This window comes from Carassius gibelio, chromosome A21 (genome assembly GCF_023724105.1).
Source record: "Carassius gibelio isolate Cgi1373 ecotype wild population from Czech Republic chromosome A21, carGib1.2-hapl.c, whole genome shotgun sequence".
Taxonomy (NCBI): Eukaryota; Metazoa; Chordata; class Actinopteri; order Cypriniformes; family Cyprinidae; genus Carassius; species Carassius gibelio.
Window position 1 is genome coordinate 19018160 of NC_068391.1, and position 15886 is coordinate 19034045.

The 15886-nt window shown below is 37.5% G+C and overlaps 1 protein-coding gene across 3 annotated transcripts in view; it reads right to left on the bottom strand.

Moving 5' to 3' along the window:
• Positions 1-15886, bottom strand: part of LOC127942120 (rho GTPase-activating protein 26) — a 78995-nt gene that overhangs the window by 45703 nt on the left and 17406 nt on the right. For all 3 annotated transcript variants that reach the window (XM_052537700.1, XM_052537701.1, XM_052537702.1), the window contains exon 2: positions 1301-1396. In XM_052537700.1, the coding sequence (XP_052393660.1) occupies positions 1301-1396 (96 nt within the window). The remainder of the gene's footprint in view (positions 1-1300; positions 1397-15886) is intronic.

Sequence of the window (15886 nt, forward strand, 5' to 3'; positions counted from 1 at the left end):
GAAACAGGGTTGTAAACAACTATAATATTTTCAGTTATAATAACACGCAGATGCAGCAGGCAAATGCACTGAATAGCGCTGTCATCAGAAATCACCCTTAACAGATGAAAGGATAGTATGACAAAGATATCGCTTTCCTCAGTGGACATTCAAACTAGTGAACATGCTGCTATGAGCATGTAGGAAATACTGCTGCTGCACATATAACATATATGAAGTAACCCCCATATTTAGCATACATAAAATTACTCGTTAGCAGATCTAAACAGGTGGAGCTGAGGAAGGAGGGTTTCTGTAGTGTGTTACTACAGCAACCACTAAAGTCACAAAAGTGTACTTTCTTTAAGTATACTTAAGTGGTATTTTATTTCATTAATATTGTTTTATCTGCAAGTACAGGTTTTTAAATATACTTTTAAGATTTGAAGTACACTACAATACAATTAAGTGCACTTCTTTGGCATTGTATTATGGTGCTGCTATACCGAAGCCAATTATATTAATATCATTGTATACAACTGATGTTATGGCAGACATATCTGCAGCGAATGCTTTTGCAAACGCAAATACTCTAAATATGTGCAAAAGTAATGGTGATACTAACTTTTTACTGCTTAGCACTAGTATTTTTATCATCATTTAAGCAGCGAAATCATCAAACATCTAAAGATATACCGTCGATGAATTACAAAAAAAAAGTGTCCAGATATAATAAAGTTCTTATGTTCAACTTCATAAGGAACAAGGTCAAGAGGAAGTGAAAGACTACAGGCCTGCAAGGCTAAGACTGAAGATGAGATCAGGAAAAAAAGGCAAGTCAATACACGTTCCTTCATCAGATTCAGCCAAGCAGGATTTCAGCAAGTTTCCATGTAAGGTGCCAGGACTTACAGAAAGCCACAAAAATTCCCACAGGTTCCAACACTTAAGCCTTTGATGCCACACCATCAAGAGGAATTATGGCAAATACATAAAAGTTGAGCTGAAGCCTTGGTTTAATTGTGGCATAGTAGGGGCTAAATGAAACGGTCCGGTGGACGGCGTTCAGTAAAACCTGTCTTTTTGAGTTAAAAGCTTGTAATGAATATCTCGTGTAAGAGCTGGAGTGGGATCAGATGGCCATGCATCATTCTGTACTCAACAATGATGAAACTGGTGCTTTAAGGTTGAGTTCACATGCTTTCTACAAATGTCCCTAACATTTTGGGGCTTAAAACCGAAGTATAATCTGATACTTTTTGTTTATTCCATTACAATAAGGAACAACAAACACAGAAAAGAAACAATGTTGTGATCTTACCAATGCATATCTCATCGTCTGTTTCTGCATCCCCAATGCACTGGAATTTAAACTCGTTCAATGACTCTGCAAATTTTCTCTTCGCAGTAGACAAATCTGTAAAAAAAAAATGTGATGAGATGTGTTAGATTTTTACAGACGAGAATAGCACTAGGTGGCAAAACCACACATTATCAGTCAGAAAGCGAGAGAACATGTACTGCGCTTTGGAAACTTTGTGGCGTTTGAGTCTTTCAAAATATACAACTGATGAAGTGAGCGAGAGTGAATGAGAAAAAGAGACTGCACAGGGGAAAATGTCCAAAAAGGAAAGCTAAGGAGAGACAGAATGAGCCTAGAAGTCCCTGAAAACAAATACTGTTTGTCATGGAGTGAGAATTAGGATGGTCAGATCAGATAATAAATGAAAGGCAGACCTCTTGATTATATAGATTGTCATAACTTAAAATCTTCAGGATAATAAACAACTGAACACCTTGCACTTTTTTTTAGCACTTTTTAGTTTGAGGTAAATAGTATATACTGCACTTTAATAAGAATTCAGTATATTTGCAAATGCCAAACTAGTTCTATAGACTATAGAAATCAACAGATGTCCCAAAAGACTGATTAATCATTAAGAACAGTTGAATTAAATGACACATAAAGGTATAAACTGAATGTGAAGATAATGCAGTTCAATAGTTTCAAAAGTAATAGCAATATGAAATGCAGAATGTGATAAAAAATAAATAAAGTAACATTTTAGTTTAGGGAGCAATTCTTACTACTAACTAGTTGTTTATTAGCATGCATATTATATGTTTGTTAGTACTTGAAAAAAGGATCAGTCTCAGTGATATTAGCCAAATATTCTGTATGTGATTGTGAAAGTGTCAAAATAAAAAGCACATTTTGGCCAGAACTTAATTCCCTGTGTGTAAACTCTCTCCAATACAAATGACACAATTGATAATCAACTCAAAAGGCAAGTTTGCCAGCATACAAATACATGATTCTTTTTTCAGGACATGTGCAACATGTTGACCCAGTTCTTCGTGGAAAGAAATACAATTCTATTTGGCAATGGTTGCTTTGGCTTACCAAGCTAGCAGTTTACAAGACGTTTTACAATGCATGAACAAAACCGTAAAATAGTTAAATCTGCGACAATCTCTACAAACAAAATGCACACCACATTGGTATGTTCAATAGCATATTATTTTTTGCTTGGGTATAAACAATCATTTAATTTTACTAGTAGTGTGATTGTCTGCTAATATTTGGGTGAAGTGGCAACTCTTCTTACCAACAAGCTACCATCTGTGATCTACATTCACAGTTGTTCTTTTTTTTTTTTTTGCACTCTGAAATCCATGAATGGATTGTTAATTAGTCACCAGCCCTAAAAATAAACAGGTTCTGTTGGCATCCAGATTCATCAGCATGCCCTCTAAGAACACAGAATTCCCCAAAATGTTTCTCCTCCAGTGTCCTCTGCTTCCTGAATCCTGACTTCTGCCTGGAGACACAATGGTGCCATCCAAGCGACTGGAAGGAATGTGCACATACAGTTATATATGCATGTGTAAAAAATCACATAAATGCAAGTCAAAAAGAAAGGAAATCAAATACAACATTTCTACATTTTTGTTTCCAAAGGCTCAAGTGGAATGCTGCTTAAACAAATTAAATTAGGGCTTTGCGATGTGGACAAAAAAAAAAAAAAACTATTGATTCTTTAATCAATTTTTACATTTCTATTTCCATTTTAATCACGATTTTGACACCCAATCAGTGCATTTAGTGCTAATTTTAATCATATTCCCAAAAGAAACCAAGTTAGAGCTTTATCAAAAAGTTGTAACGTCTCTAGAACAGATGTAAGTCAAAATAGTCAAGATCGCATTATTGTAGCGCAAAAGAACATTAATATAATGTGCGAGCACGAATCACTCCGCTCGCACACAGATGTCATTTGCTCTTGCACAAAACAAGCATCTTTTAGGTTGATCCGGCTAGCATGCATTTGCAGTCTCGAGCGCGTGTCATGTTTCTATGGCAACCAGTGAGGAACAAACCATGGCACTAAACGAGCAATCCTTATTATAGTTCAAGGGCAAACAGTAGAAGTTATTGTGGGAGTCAGAATGTACATGTGCACAGTTGCATTTGTCATCCGTCACCGTGACATTTTTGGGTCCAGCTTTCAAATAATAGACGGTCCGGGTCGATTCGGTGTAGTACATTACGGGTCCCTTTCGGGTTTGAGCACAAAATTTTGGACCCGTGAAGACCTTTAAGTGTGTACCTGGCATTACGTATGCCTGATCTGTTCTGTTCTCACGCTCCATTTAGGTGTACCGCATTCTGATTGGTTCGGATATCATACTGCAAGAGGTCGGGGCTGCGGAAAATCGTGTTATAAAGCGATTTAGAAATCATGCACGCTCAAATGGTGATTTGTACATATATGCATGGGCCAGATATGAAAAATTATGCCAATATATCTTGCTGATAAGAGGAATATGTTAACTCACATCATGTGCTCAGAGTGTGCTATTGATTACATCATGTCAGCAGTGTGACTCATTCTTGATGCAAAATTTTGCCTTAATGGTGATTAGATTCTGTTGAACTGCATTTAAAAAATGCAGTGACTGACATATAGTTTATTTATAGTTAGTTAATGTTATAATGTACTTTATACTTTATTATTGTTTTTTGTTGTTGTTGTTTTTTTATTCTAACAAATACATTCTTGCTATAATAAAACTAACAAAAATTAAATATAATTTGCTTAGAATTTCCACACAGAAGAGACTTGGTGTTGTTTCCAAACAAAAAGGAAATATATCGTTATCGGCATTGGCTACTGGCCAAATTGAGTTGAAAAATATCAGCAAAAATCCAATATCATGAATCCCTATGACAAACAAAGATTTCCTTTTCCAGGATAATATCCTTTAAGTGAGCTTATTCTTTTGTCTCAAAAAGTTAAATTAAATTAAATTAAATTGAAAATTAAATAAAATAAATAAATAAATCACAGAAGAGTCATATTAGCCTATATATAAATAGCATAAATAGCAATGAATGGGTGGGAATGGGGTTGGCGGGGGGTGGTCAAATGTCATGCCATTAACCCAAACTCCAGTCCATGATAGTAGGAGTGTTACATACACACAGGGAACAATAACATGCTCTTCTGATGTTACTCTCCATTGCACTGTAAACATGTCCATAGTGAAAATAAGATGCTGAAATGAGAAAATGGAAGCACTTGAAGTGTGTAATTTGCTCTTGTTTCGATATTTTAGTGTTCTGGGATAAGAAGGAATGCTGCTGTTGTGGAACGGATAGCAGCTGCTGTTTGCTCCATAATACGAGGAGTAACCATTCAAGCAACTTGACAGGGGCTTGGTTTGGTTTCTTTGTTTTGCTCCCATTAATAAACTTCAGTTTAGTTAGCTTTTTGCTTACTGCTTTATCAAAAGCGTAGCTTTAAACACAAGTAATTATGTGCATCTTATTGCATGGTGAAATACAGTTTCATCTCAACATATTTCTCATGCTACTCAACGTGTGCAGTGTAACAGTCTGCAATGCAACCTGGAAGTGTTTTGGAGCACTAACAGAAAGATGTCATGAACAGAGTCGTTCAACAGGAGCACACAATTCAGCTTCAGCTGCGTGAAGAAGTGTACTTTGTCTCTAAAGACGTCATACGTGTACATAAAAGTGTACTCTCTGTAAGCACACTTGAGCAGACTTTTTTTAATTATCTGCAAGTAAGGTTTTAAGATTTGAAATACACCATAAGTGCAAATTAAATGCAATAAGCACACGTGGCACATGTAAAAGGATCGCATATGATTTGAGAGCGCCAGTGTAAATTATCGGTAAATAATGTTTCAAAAAATATATATACATTTGCCTATTCCTCTCACAAAGCTATTAATACAGAAGACTTGAAGTATATGAGTCACAAAGGCTTTTCTATGATACTTTTGAGTTCTTTATATATATATATATATATATATATATAAATTATTTTACAGTGCACAGTTAATGGGTAAATAATGACAGAATTCTCTATTCATATATTCATTAAAAACTATATTTTAAAGAGAGAGAGAGAGAGAGAGAGAGAGAGAGAGAGAGAGAGAGAGAGAGTAGTAGTAGTAGTACAGCTGATAAAAGCCTTTGTGATGGAAGCTTGCGAAGACCTGGAAGACATATCTCTCCAGATGGTCCAAACGGCAGAGCTTCCATTACACACAGCACTTTACCAGCAGGGAGCTGTACTGGGCCACACCGTGAGAGCCAGTAAGAAACCAAAGTCTACTCAGCAAAACAGCACCACATCCCTGCTAGACACACACATTATAATGTCCTGTGAGACATTTCACTTGGAACTTTGGTAAAATTCAGTGAGTATGTAATAATAAGAAGATGCAGATATGCATTCAAGTTACTGTAATTCATTCATAACAAGACTAACACTTTCTGACATATAGACATATGGACTTTCTGACATATGGACCATCATAAGTAATACTTGTAATGATGCCATTGCGACAGATCACACTGTTTAGGCAGGGTGCAGAGTACATTTCAATTGCAAAATCTACAAAAAACAGACTACACAAGATGAAGAGAGACCGTCATGATCCAATGTATGCTCCCTTTCAGTCTGTCACTCTCGACGCCACGTACGTGACCGACGAAAATGGGATATCGCTTTGATAGACCAATCTACTTCGAGTGTAAACTAAACGAGCCAATGCACGTTGGCATGGAATTATTGCATCCAACTGCCGCTGATCAGTGAGTATAAGAAGGCAGCAGGTGCAATGCATCACAGCTTTTTGCTTCAGAGCCAAGCGTTAGTATCGTTCTGGTCAACCACGTCTGCTGTGAACTATGAGTTCAGCACGCTCTCAGAAGCTTTGTGTGTTGGCGAGATGGCGCTTCAGCTGCTGCGATGTGGGGCTCGTTCTGGCGGTGACAGATGAGAACCACTTCCGGCAGTAGCGACGGTGGGTTGAGGATTGCAGTGATGGCAAACCTCGCAGGGAACCAACCCTCTGGGGACCATCAATCCTCTTGCACCAACCTACGGAATGCACTGGGCCCTCTTCAAAAGAGCTTACCAGCAGTATCCAGTGGGCCTCCCCCCGACCAGATGTCAATCTTAGCATTGGAGGGAGAACTGTCGGATGGTGACAAAGCCAGAGTCAGATCCAGAGATTGCAGCTAAGCTTTCCCGGGCTGCTGAGATAGTAGGGCTCGGAATCACCGAGAAGACCACCGAAGATGCCCGATTGCAGTCGTGCTTCCCTTTTTGCAGGCCTGGAGCGAAAGGCTGTCTCCATCCACCCTCAAAGTCTAGGTTGCCGCTATTGCTGTGTACCATGACCCCATGAATGAGAAGTATTTGGGTAAGCAAGACCTCATCATCAGGTTCCCTAGAGGGGCCAGGAGGTTAAATCCTTCCCAGCTCCCTATATACCCTCTTGGGACCTGACTGTGCTTAAATCACTACAGCAAAGCCCATTCAAGCCTTTGCATTCAGTTGAGCTAAAGTTTATTTAATTGAAAACTCTGCTCCTGCTTGCACTGGCCTCAATCAAGAGGGTAGGGGACTTGCATGCATTTTCGGTCGACGATTCGTGCCTAGAGTTTGGGCCGGCTGACTCCCAGGTAATCTTGAGGCCCAAGCCCGGCTACGTGCGCAAGGTTCCCACTACACCCTTCAAAGACCAAATGGTGAACCTGTAAGTGCTGCCCCTGGAGGAAGCAGACCCAGCCCTGGCCTTGCTCTGTCCCATCCAAGCATTGAGATGCTACGTAGATCGGACACTTCACGACCTCAGACCAGCTCTTTGTCTGTTACGGAGGCTGGCAGAAGGGGAATGTCGTCTCTAAGCAGAGGATGGCCCACTAGATTGTGAATGCCATAACCCTGGCTTATCAGGCACAGGGTGTGCCCTGCCTGTTCTGGTTGCGAGCTCACTCAGCTAGAAGTGTTTCATCGTCCTGGGCACTGGCTCCTGGCACCTCACTAATAGATATTTGTAGAACTGCAGGCTAGGCGACCACTAAAACGTTCGCTAGGTTCTATAGCCTTCGTGTAGAGCCGGTATCCTCCTGTGTTCTCACCTCAAAGGGGTAGTGGCACCAAGAGGCACCGGTTAGTGTCCTTGTTCCAAGTGGAGCGGGTAAATTTTCCCAGTGTCATCCAATCTCACCCAGTGAGGTAGTGCTTTGACGATGGTGAGTGGAACTACTTGTTCCAAGCCCCGGCCTGCACCTAATAGGGGCACAGGCAGCTCGCACAGGGCACTGGAAGGGGCAGCACCCATGGCGCTTTGGTAGGGATCCCATTTTCATCAGTCACCGACTGAGAGGGAACGTCTCGGTTACGTATGGTAACCCTCGTTCCCTGAAGGAGGGAACGGAGATGCCACGTCCCATCACCATGGTTGTTGTTCTGCCGCTGAGCTGCCGGGTCTCCGGCTTGGCTCCTCATCGAAAAACTAGTATCCATTGCACCCATTCATCCATTGCCTTCTTATACTCATGCTGTGATCAGAGGCAGCTGGATGCAAAAAATTGCATGCCAATGTGCATTGGCTACTTTAGTTAACACTAGAAGTAGATTTGTCTATCGAAGCAATATCCCATTTTTGTCTACTGAATACAGAAGCCTAATTCCATTACTGAATAAAATTGTAAAAATAAAGGTAATTTCACAATTTCTTACAATTGCGAGTTTAAATCTTGCAATTCAAACTTTTTTTGCAGTTCTGAGAAAAAAAAAAGAGTTGCAAGAAAAAAAGTATTGTGAGATAAAAAGACAGTGTCAGAAACAGGCTTCCACAGTGACAAAGAGTATAAAGTTTTACCCAATACCTTTTTCATTGTTTTAGCACACAAAAGTACATTTATTTTTGAAACAAGGCCAAATGTGCATTTTTAATATCAACACGTTTGGTGATACACAGTAAACCAACATGAAGGAGAAAGCTGAGCAGCTGCTCACAGAACGAAGCCCTGCAGTTTCACTCTACATCCTTTAATTGTCCTCTGTGGAACTGAATCCTATCGTATTCAGAGTATCTGTACATTTACTTTAGTTGGCAAGATAAGATGAAAACTACAACCAACTGGGATTTGTGCAGTGGCTGTGCTGTTGGCACTTACAGAAGCAGTACAGTTACAGCAGTGTTAGCAACTCAATGAGCATGAAATTACTTGTTTAACCTTCCAGAAATGACCGCTGGAACACATTTCTTCTGTTTGCAGCTCTCAAGGCATACAAATGCAGGTGCAATAGAATGTTTAAATGCCAGTGAAATAAAGCATGTTGTGTTTTCTCGGCTGTAGTAGCATGCATACATTAAGCAGATTCTGAGGAAGCAACGATGGACCATGAAAGTGGATTTCTGACACTGACACACAAGTCCTTCAGAAAGGTGGATGGTATGCCACAGGAAAAGGAAATGAATAATAGGGTAGGAAGTGAGTTATAACCGGATACTTAATTCCTGCAATGTCAGCAACTACAGCATGATACACTACAACTAACTAACTAAAGGTACTGTCCCACTTGCTGACTCAAACCCACACTATTTCTGTGAGGGATGTCACACCTACCTTCTATTGTTGCTAAAATCTTGTTTTTGTGGCAGTCAATCTGCATCCAACAATTTCCTACAACTCCCTATGTTGGATTTGTTTCTTGTCCTTAATTAATTAATTTATTTATTTTTGGTCACTCTACAGTAAGTGCAAAATGAGGGTGTTTTGCATTTCAATCAGTAGAGCAAAGATTCCTTTGACATGAGGTATTATAAAAATGCATTTTCTAATTATTTTGTTAATTTTTGTTGCACAAATGAAAATAGTTCCAATAGGAGCTAAAGCAGAATAAAGCATTGTGTGTCAAAATGCTTAAATTTGAAAGCACACTCGGAGTGTTCTTAACATGTTACAAGTAGCTTTAAAAACTGCACTTGCAAATAACACAAAAGATAATAAAATAAAAGAGAGTTAACTTTCATTACTGTTTTAACACACTTTTAAAGACTTTGTAATAATATCAAATTAGACGTTTTAAAGTACATTTAAAATCATTGTTTTAATTAATATTTTGCCATGCTTTAAAGTACACTTATTCTGTTGATGAACATACTAAACCAAAAGTAAAGCATTTGATTTAATTGCAGTGTTATTTAATATTACATTTTAAGTCAATATATATTAATTGCAACTTTTCATTTTAAACTCTTACATTTAAAATGTACACTTTTGAGAAATCAGCCAATGAATGCCTTACTTAAATGTCTCTGCACACTGAGATGCGACCCTTTCCACAATAAAGTTTCATTACATGCATTGGGTCAGTATATGGCTAAAATTGTTAAGACCCATACATTGGCCCATCAGACTGCATGCAAGCAGTACTTCAGTTAAAAATGGTGACGATGCTGAGCAGCTGCTTCCTGAGGCCAAAAAGCAAACCAAAACAGAAACGGAAAGAAGAAACTTTAGACATCACACAGTGCACAATGAAAAAGGCTTTTACCTCAAGGCTCTCTATATAACGCTCAATATCCTGTTAATCACTTTCACATGTATAAACAGTCAGTCTGAGATGTGAAAAGTTTCACAAGAGTGAAAAACAGAGAGAAAACAAGGAACAATGATGAAAATGATTGTCATCTTATCACGAAAAACTGGATTTTCTTGTTCTTCTAAAAGAACTTGATCTACTGTGAGACGTTAACGACTCCAAACTCATTTCCCAGTCCAAAATGATCATTTATTAAAATTAAATATCAGAAGACTTCATGTTATGATGTCACAACCATGTCCATCGACATTAATAAATTAAGAGCCATTCAGCCCTCCCTGATAGACTGCAAAATATAAGTTAGCCAATCAAAACACATAACTTAGTCGTAAAGGTACAGTAAACAAAACAGTTTCAACACATGTGGAAAATCCTAATCGGATAAGAAGAATGTTTTAGTTGAAGTTTTTCGGCCAAATTTTGTAATTGTTCTCTCGTAGTTGAAACAAAACAAAGCAGTAAATGAAACATGAGATGTAGCCGTTTTCGATATTTAAAGTGTGATAAGTGCACACAAAGACAACCTTGCATGTTTTGCTTCTGCTGAAAAGGTAAACAGGAGGGATCTCGTGACATGGATCTGTTTGTGCTGTACAAAAGAAAGCAATGGAACATGTGCTGGATACACACCCTTTGTCTCAGCTAATGCTGCTTTTCATTCAACCAGCAAGTGTCAGCATGAAACACAGCGAGCAGGTGTGTTTGTGTGTGTGCAGGGAAAAATGAAGGCGAACCATATAGAAGGTCATTAACTGTTGCTATGAGTGGCATAGAGTTTCAGATAAAAACCTGCTTAAGTGTGTGTTTGTTTAATCTTTTAACCTAATATGCGGAAAAAAAAACATCTTGATTTCCAAAAAGAAAAAGAAAAAAGAATTTGGGTGGGGCTATCTGTTTCAAGAATTAATAACAGAAGTGAGGTGTTCATATATATATATATATATATATATATATATATATATATATTGGTTTTCCTCGTGCCTCATGCCAAAAGCCTCATGCCTGGCAGAGAGGAGGATGTATTCAAATCCAGTCTCTGGCAGCAAAGACATTTAAGGGCCATTAAAAGGACTTTTCTTAGTGTGAAGATGCGAAAACAAATAAATAAGGAGTTTAGTGTCAATGGTGTCTCATCTTTCAAGTCTTTCCCCCGACTTTTGTATTCATAGGCCTGTCCCATATCTATTCTCCACCCTCCCTGTCCCGGTCTCAGAGCAGTGTTCAGCCACATAGCTCCGTCTCCTAGTAACTGTGACAAAGAGGTTTCCAACAAAGTCAGGAAGATTTCTTTCTTTCTCGTTTCCCCCCTCTGGCGGAATCCTACGTTAGAGATTCTGGTTTTTGTGACACTAAAAAAAGAAAATGAAATCACTGCTAAATTCTGTACAGTACACCCCCAGTTTCTGGGCGTGTGGACATCGGCCATTTTTAACACACAATGAAAATGAATGCTGGTCTGCAACAGGAATGTGCTCAAAACTGCATGAGCAACAGAATAAAATGGTTATGAATGCATGCTTTACCCAAAGCAATTCTTGCAGTGAGATATTAACTTTATATAAAACTGTTACTACTTATAGTTGAACCCTTGTGAAAAAGAAGTGCGCTTAATGGTATTGAATGCAGTGTACTTCAAATCTTAAAAATAATAATAATAATAAATAACTGTACTTGCAGATAATATTAATGAAATATAAGACCACACTTTCATGGTTATGTTTCTAAACACACTTAAGTACACTTAATGTAATGTATTTTTTTTATTTTGTAATCTTTTGTTGTGGTTTAAAGAACATGTATTTTGATGTGCTGACTAACATGCTAAAGCATGTAAAGTACTTTATTATTTTAACTATAGTGTGAGATTCAATATTATATTTGCAACTTCAAATGTGTAATTCCGCGTCCCACAGTCAGCAGGTGTTAGAAAAAAGTGTTTATTACGTTTGAAACCTGGATGTTTATTTTACAAAAACACATGGATTCACTACAGGGGGCTTTATTCACCCCCGGAGCCATGTGGGCGACGTTTTATTACAGATGCGCGCACTTTATTTCACGTCACGTCACATTGACTTTATACACCGCGCAATACATGCAAATAGACGTCATAGACGATATATATCGCACACCCCCAATATGTCGATTTTTCAATCCCTCACCGGAGAAAAGTCATTATGGTAAGTGTCATTTTGGGTGGTTTCTGAAGTGTTCTGGCTGACCATTTCTGGTTCTGCAAAGTCAGACCACTTGGTATTGTCTCTAGATATAGATCTAGTTGCTATAGATTATTAGATTCATGGGGACGTTTAAGTTGCCTTGAAGAAATATAACATCTCAGAACAGTAAAACAGTCAAGTATGAGGGAATAAAATTTCATTAAGTTTTTAAAGTGCCCCATTATGCCATTTCAAATATTGACCAATTAGAGCAGAGTAGGTTGACAGAAAGGAGGGGTTTAGAGAGGCTGATTCTTAGAACGGCTTTGAATGAATTGTTTGAGAATCTTTAGAAAATGTGGTCATATTAAATGCATATTATGCATGTAAACCACTGTAGGAGACTCCCAAAAAATATTAGGAACCAATGCATTTGTAGTTATAAAGGAAAACACAAAATGGGACAAATAAAATATCAATTGCATTGTAACAGATTCACCATCAACAGAAAATTCAGGCCAACCAGACTTGACAAAAAAAGTCTGTTCTCTCATGTTTTCCTTTATGGAGACCAAATGGTTTCATGTAGATATATTGAATGAATATGAATAAACAGTAATGTACATGGATAAGACTGTAGGACAATGCTTAATAGAAGCAAACCACCACGCCAACTGACTTTTGAGTTTATAAATGTTAAATGAAGAGCTAAATGAAGCATTGGATCATGTTCTTGGACACATGATCTAGATCAGTTATGCTTCTGCAGGCGTGTAATCTCATATGTTGCTAACAAACGTTACTCTAACCTCATTATAGTTAGGTAGTGTTTGCAACACAAAAGGACAGTAATTCTGGTCCAGCTGGATTACAAAAGAGCCATCATGGACAATTTAAAATGAGTCAGTTAATCCAATGAAATCACTGGGTGTAAATGGCTTTCCTGCACCTGGCTCACAGCTTTAGATGTATGACCCTTGACCTGAAAGAACCGCATCCGTTATTCCAGCTGACAGGTTACGGAGGTGACCCCATGACCTCTTTCCATCAGCTCTCATTATGTATGAGGAATCTGTGACGAATCTTGGAAAGGAGTGCGACATAAATGTGCATACCGAACTTTCAGTCAGTAGTTAGATTTACATGTCAACAATGAATGCATAGAGGATTTGCAAAAAGAAGCAGTTTGGCATGTGAATATATTCAGGGCTTTGCCCAAACCTTTCTGAATGCATATGAGCACATGCTTTGGTAAAATACTGAAACTGATAGAGCTTTGCAAAGAATTACATCTCCAGTGACTCAATGTTAAAGACTTCATTATAAATCTTTCGATATGACTGGAAAAAAATCCCAGTAACCCCAGTGTCAGGTTTTTCTTTTTTTTCTTTTTTTCTACTTCATACCCTTCCTCAATGAATGAATGAATAAAATCACTGTCAAATTTTTTTTAAAGAAGTGTTAAAGAATTTGACTACACTGTTTTATTTTGCTGGAATTTGTTGGCCACTGGTTTAGAATCATATTTATTGTGAAAAAACAAATAAATGTAAAACTAAATTATTTGAAAATGTTCCTTTTTAAGTTTATACATATACCTGATTATATTACGTTAACCCTATAAAGCTGATATATATATATATATATATATATATATATATATATATATATATATATAAAATATGGAAAAGTTCTTTGAAACTTTAATCAACAACAAAAAAAAAAACTGAGCGAAAACTGAGCAAAAAAACTATGCAAACATTTAGCCCAGTTGCTAAATATGTAGTAATATGAAAGTTTAATAGCTTGTAATTAAAATCTATGAGATCTTTCTAACAGTGCAGACCTGAAAGTGAACATTTTAGAATTATACTAAAAAGCCTTTTACTACAAACAAACAAACAAACAAAACTCGGCATAAATTATCAATTAGATGACAGAAGTCATGACAGATGTTTCATGATGTTGATAATTAAGAGGCCTTAGAAATTTGATACAGGCACAAATATGATACAGTTGGGTGGTTTAAAATTTTCCAGATCATAATTTGCTTTAGTACAACGACATAAAAAAAATATCTATTATTTAATTTAGGAAATAACACTTAACCCTTACAGGGTTAGTTCAAAATTATGTCATTAATAACTCACCCTCATGTCGTTCCAAACCCGTCAGACCTCCGTTCATCTTCGGAACACAGTTTAAGATATTTTAGATTTAGTCCGAGAGCTCTCAGTCCCTCCATTGAAACTGTGTGTACGGTTACTGTCCATGTCCAGAAAGGTAAGAAAAACATCAGCAAAGTAGTCCATGTGACATCAGAGGGTCAGTTGGAATTTTTTGAAGCATTGAAAACACATTTTGGTCCAAAAATAGCAAAAACTATGACTTTATTCATCATTGTCTTCTCTTCCGGGTCTGTTGTGAGTGCGTTATCTTTGTTATTGGGCGCATCAGAAAAACACGTCAGCAGCGTCAATGCAGCGTCTTGAACTCTCTCACAAAAGACCCGGAAGAGAAGACAATGCTGAATAAAGTCGTATTTTTTGTTATTTGTGGACAATAATGTATTTTCAATGCTTCAAAAATATTCTAACTGACCCTCTGATGTAACATGGACTACTTTGATGATGTTTTTCTTATCTTTCTGGACATGGACAGTTTACCGTACACACAGTTTCAATGGAGGGACTGAGAGCTCTCGGACTAGTGTTGTCAAAAGACCCGTTACTTCGGTACCAAGTCGGTACTAACATTTTTTAAATGTGATTTCTTTAAGTATCGGTAGTACCGAGATCCCGTTCAATCCCGGTTCAGTGATATGATTTCCGCGAAGCAGAAAACGAGGAAGGAATCTCAAAATCCAGTCATGAAAATGAAACTTACATTTTAATATGGACAGTCATGGAATTTGTCAAAGTTAGCATAAATAAATCAAATCAAATCTCCAAATGGACCAGTATCTGTAAATGTTAAGCCGCAAAAGTTGTTTGAAATATGAATCCGTGTTCTGCGCGTCTCTGTGTGAATTAATGAATGGCTTAATGAATGAAAGTTTGTGTACTATATAGACTGAAGCGCATGACGCTTGCATTAATTTCAGCATCTGAGCTTCAGAGTTCTCTCTCCATCAAGCGATCTGAACTTTTCACTTCATCTCAATGGACGCACAGCGCACCTGTATTTGATGCCCTGTAAACTCTTTGTGAAGGCGCACGACTCAAAGTTGCTTTACTGATAGCGCTGTTTCGCACACATGCAAAGAGAGAGAGAGAGCGAGAGTCTTACCACGCTGAATCGACTCGCTGTATGTAAACTATTCTTTGTCTTCTCCTGTCAAAATAATGGAGTTCATTTAGCATTATTCATATTCATTTTCGAACAAGCAGAAGACATACCTGTTTCTGACATACCCAGACAACTTGATTAATATTCATGAACCCAGCAGCTCATCAATTTATAGTGCATTGTATATACATTAGTATGATAGTAGAATTAGTAGTAGTATTATATTTTAATAATAATTAATATGATCTATTACTATTTTTTTTTTTTTACAGAAACCCTCAATGACCAAAAATATCTTAGGCATCACAATTCACCACCAGTCTTAAGTTCAGTTAAAAATTACAAATATGCATTCATTAGGCCAAAAAGTTAATTTTTACATAAAGGGATTGTGCTAGAAATATTGCTATTATTTAGTAAAATGTATGTGATACTGCTACTACTGTTGAAAAAATGTATAAAACTTTATTTTTAAAGAAATAAATCACAATATTTCTTCCATGTTTTAATTTTAATAGC